At 35.2% G+C, this 4786-nt stretch overlaps 1 protein-coding gene across 1 annotated transcript; it reads right to left on the bottom strand.

Annotated features, from left to right (window-relative positions):
* Positions 1–1107: 1107 nt before the first annotated feature.
* LOC140889186 (uncharacterized) lies at positions 1108–2970 on the bottom strand. The gene has a single exon (XM_073296892.1). The coding sequence runs from the start codon at positions 2968–2970 to the stop codon at positions 1108–1110; it is 1863 nt and encodes a 620-aa protein (XP_073152993.1).
* Positions 2971–4786: the final 1816 nt, after the last annotated feature.

Here is a 4786-nt window from a genome sequence, read left to right as displayed (position 1 = left end):
CCATACATCCTCATATCTACAGTTGCAAAAATTGCATTGAGTGCTTTAGCATTGTAGCTTGAACTTTGTGTTTCCTCGGTATTCCAAGTTTCTTCTTTCTTGATGATATAGTCTCCATCTTCATCTTGCGTCGTTGGAGGAGTCCAACCAGTCAGAATACTTTGTCAAGCACGAACATCCATAGCCTTAATAGTATATCGCATCCTATTCTTCCATAGTGCATAATTCGTGCCATCAAGAACTGGAGGTTTCAAGAACGAGTTCGCAACAGACGATGAGTCCATATTTTCCACTGTAATAAAATAAGCAAACCAAGATCAGTTCTTAGTGTATCAAGAAGATGGCTCTGATGCCACTTGTAAGGAAATAATGGTTGCACATAAACAGTTTGAGATGTTGTCACAAGGTGTTGACAACACCTACTATAACACCTTGAGTAATTTGCAGAGGAAAATAATTTTAAGCGTGTATAAAAAATAAGCAACCAAATAAATAGACTCAAATAAATTAAGCAAGAGTATAAAATACTCTTGCAGCGCCTCAAGGCAAAACTTCACTAGAAAAACTTTCAAAGAATTTTACAAACCCTAAAACTAGTGATTATTGTAAAATTCAATTTCTCAAAACAAGTGAGAAATAAAGAATAAAAGTTCTCCTAAAAATTCTATATGGAATAGAATAAGTAAAAACATCGTAAGGAGAAGAACTCTTGAAGCCAAAACACGTGAGATGTAAACACCCTTCGATCAATAATCTTCGAGTGTTCTGCATGGCTTCAAGCAACCACAACCGTGACAATCTTCAGAGATTCTCTCGTATGTATCCGTAGCTCTCTCTCCGTCTCCCCTTCCTTGTGCATGCCTCTCTTTAATAAAAAGACCAAGAATCCTTCTTTAGAATGTTTTCTTGTAGGCGTAGGACTCTAGATCTTGATCAAGATAAATCTACACAATAAGGAATTAAATCAATAGATATACGATAATACCATAATCTGATAAACTTAATCATATTTCAAATCAAGTTGATCAAAAAAATAAATAACTTCATGTCCAAGAAAGGCAAAAGATAATAAATAAAATCTTTTTCAAAATAGGATGATTTTAAGGATTAAAATATTCCTTTCAAATCTAATTTAGAAAAGACTCGAGCAGCCTTTAATTCATCAAATAGCTCATCAATAGTGGGAATCGGAAAACGGTCCCGGATTGTGAGTGCATTGAGTGCACGGTAATCAACACAAAATCTCCATGATCCATCTTTTTTTTTAACAAGCAACACCGGAGAGGAATACGGGATGGTGCTACGCCGTATGAAACCATTGGCCAGTAACTCCTGCACTAATTTTTCTATGGTATCCTTTTGGAAATAGGGGTAATGGTAGGGACGGACGTTTACCGGAACAGATCCTGGTAATAGATGAATGCGATGGTCCACCGATCTGTGAGGAGGAAGAGATTTGGGCTCGTCAAACACCATTGAATATTTTTCTAGAAGCTCGCGGCCAGCGACAGGGATTTGCAGGAATTCCAAGTTCTCTTCCCTAGTGGATTCTGTTTCAACCAACGCAAAAAAAGTAGTACAGTAACCTTTGCTGATCAATGTGCACAATTGGTTATAAGAAACAGAATCTGGTTTTGAAATTTGATTTCCATTCAAACAAATTTTCTGATTGTTCCAAGAAAATTCCATAGTGAGCGCCTCATGGTCATGTAAGCAAGGACCTAAGGTTCGTAACCATTGCATGCCAAGAACCACATCCAACCCCAAAATAGGCAGTACATATAGGTCAATGTGAAACTCATGGCCCTGCAAAATAAGAGAAACTTGCGAGCACATCCTGTCACACCACAAATGTTGACCATTACCCATATACACACGAAAACGTTTAGTGGTCGAGGAAGGAATGCCCAATAGATTCACCAACCCTTCTTGAATAAAATTATTGTGACTGCCCGTATCAATCAACACTTCAACTGGTTCTTGGTGATGAGTGGCGGTAATACGAAATATGCGAGGATTTGGAGTATTAGTAAGAGTATGCAGACTGACCTCTGTTTCTTCGTCAAGCTTGGCAAAGGGTTCATGAAAGTTTTCTTGGTTGATGTCATCATATCCTTCCTCACTGCTTTCACCGCCTAAGAGAATCATAACTCTGTTTTTGCAACGATGATTGAGATTGAATTTCTCATCGCAGCTGAAACAGAGCCCTTTCTCCCGTTTGTCTTGGATCTCAGCTAGAGTTAAACATTTTATGGGAATCTTTGGAACATGAGGTTGACGAGTTATTCCCCCATGGTGAAGAGAAGCTGTTGAAGATCGAGAGAGAATTGGGCTGCCAGAATTGGTTCTGATATTATCACGCTGGAAATGGCAAAAAAGATCATCATTCCTTTCTTCATAGAGTTGGGCTTTAGCCATAGCTTCCTGAAGGGTCGCCGGAGGGGCGAGGAACAACTCCCTTCTGATTTCTTGCTTTAAGCCCCATATAACAAAATTCAAGAACATGGACGTGGGGACGTCGACTATTTGGTTCATCAAAGCCTCGAAGTCGGCACGAAATGGTGCAACACGCCCTGTTTGCACCAATTTAGCAATTTGGCCCAATGGGTCATCGTAGATAGAGGAACCAAAACGTTCTTGTACAGCTGATACAAAGCTATCCCAATCAGTAAGAGCTCCATTACGGTCTAACCACTGATACCAAGAAGCTGCTTGACCTTCAAGATGGAAGGCCACCATCTGAAGACGTACTGGTCCAGGGATGGAGTGGACTGAGAAATACTTCTCAATTTTATATAGCCAGGCATGAGAGTTGTCACCATTAAACTTGGGCAATTCGAGCTTTATATCCTTGAGATAAGAGACAAATCCAAGTCCCGACCCTTCTTTTTTCTGGTTGCTATCAACCACATGAGATCCTTCTGGTTGTGCAGATTTTTCCCCAGAAAACTCTTCAAATTTTTGATGCATTTGATACATATATGACAAATTTGGTATTATACATACATGGATTGATTGATATTAGGAGTGATCAAACTTTATAAAAAAAAAACCGCTCACACTGACTGATCCGAACCGCACCACACCGCCAATTGTAATTTTTTGACTAAACCGTGATTGAAAAATAAACAATCAAACCGCACCGCATATAATGGTGTGGTGGCAATTTGAATGAAAAACCTCGCCGACCGTACCACGTAGTGTTTTACTATTTATGACTGAGTTTTATATTATTTATTATATATTTAACATCAAACAACTATTAAATAAAACACAATTTTATTAGAGTTTTTTTTTTCAAATTTGACTCATGTTAAAAATAATAATATTAAATTCATGATGCTACAAAATAAAAAAATTAAATATAATAAATGGAACTTCGAGGAATTAAAAATTAATGATATTATTTCACATTTCCATTAATTTTGTTATATTCTCATTCATGATGCATGCACATTTAAGGATAAATTTGGAGGTTGGAAAAAAATATCTTTTTAAAACTCTTTTATAAATAAAAAAATTATTATATGATCAAAATTAGCTATTAAATAAAACTTAATTTCTCCCTCAAAAAAATAAAACTTAACTTCATCTCATTACTTTAACGAACGGTGGTCAAACAATTCATTATATTTTCTCAATTGTCAACCATAAGTATTTTTTCCCTTGGAAATTTTGTTGAAAACTTCAAATATTTTTTGAAATAAGTAATACCAGCTATTTAATTTTAGCTTCTATTTTATTTAAATTTGTCTTTGTTTGTAAGTTTTTTTATCGTTATATGTTCTTAAGAAAAAAACCGTATTACCACTCGCAACCGATCGAAACCGCCCGAAACCGTACATGTACTTTTACATAAAAAAAACTGTGATTAATTTTTTTTTTTCAAACCGAAACCATACATCACAATTCGGTTTGAATTTAGTGAGAAAACCGCCCAAACCGCACCGTTATCACCCCTAATTGATATATATCACCCGTTATTATATATTTGCTTAATATAAGTTTGATTTCCCCTTTTAAAATATACATTTGGCGGGAACTTACTAAATTGGGCAACTCCACTTCTACATATTATATAGATATAAATATACATTTTTGTCTATTTTAACTATTTTAGACCTACCAAGAAACTTTCTAAATGATATCTTTGATATCTTTAGGCAATATTTTGCTATATCTCTTATTTTTTATTGTAAACTATAAATACTTTGTTTATTCTCATTAATAAGAATTCAGATTCAGTTTTATACAAAATTATTGAAATTCTCTCTAGAATTTTCTTTAAAGCGTTTCTTTGGTTTTCAAATCAAACTTTTCACAATTTAATTACTTGAAAACGTTTGTCACTTGATTTCTCACTGAAGATTGTCATATACAAGTTATCTGAAGGTTTTCTTTGGTTTCGATTGTTCGTGATTTCTGTTAATCGTTCCGTTAATTAAAGGTAGAAATACAAATTCTATCGATTTTGCTTGTTTCAAATATTGGAAAAAACACTTTGGATCTTTTGTTTATTGATTAGAGGGTGTGATTTAATTTATAATTATGTTTGCTAATCATACTCATCAAGATTCATATCATGATGAGTCACATATTATCCAACCTATTGATGTTCAGCTAGAACCAGATCTGTCATACGTGAAAAGCGCACTTCGTATCCTTCACAAGAAAGAAAAGGTACTCCAAAACTAGACTATACCATTGGTTATGGTCCAATGTAAATGGAGAGGCGTATAAGAAGCGACTTGGGATCTCGAGAGTTGTATGCGAGCAGAACATCCTG

Source organism: Henckelia pumila, chromosome 3 (genome assembly GCF_033568475.1).
Source record: "Henckelia pumila isolate YLH828 chromosome 3, ASM3356847v2, whole genome shotgun sequence".
NCBI lineage: Eukaryota > Viridiplantae > Streptophyta > Magnoliopsida > Lamiales > Gesneriaceae > Henckelia > Henckelia pumila.
This window is presented reverse-complemented; position numbering and strand designations above follow the sequence as displayed.

Excerpts from the sequence above, each read along its gene's own strand:
- LOC140889186 (XM_073296892.1), bottom strand. The coding sequence starts at position 2,970 with ATGCATCAAAAATTTGAAGAGTTTTCTGGGGAAAAATCTGCACAACCA.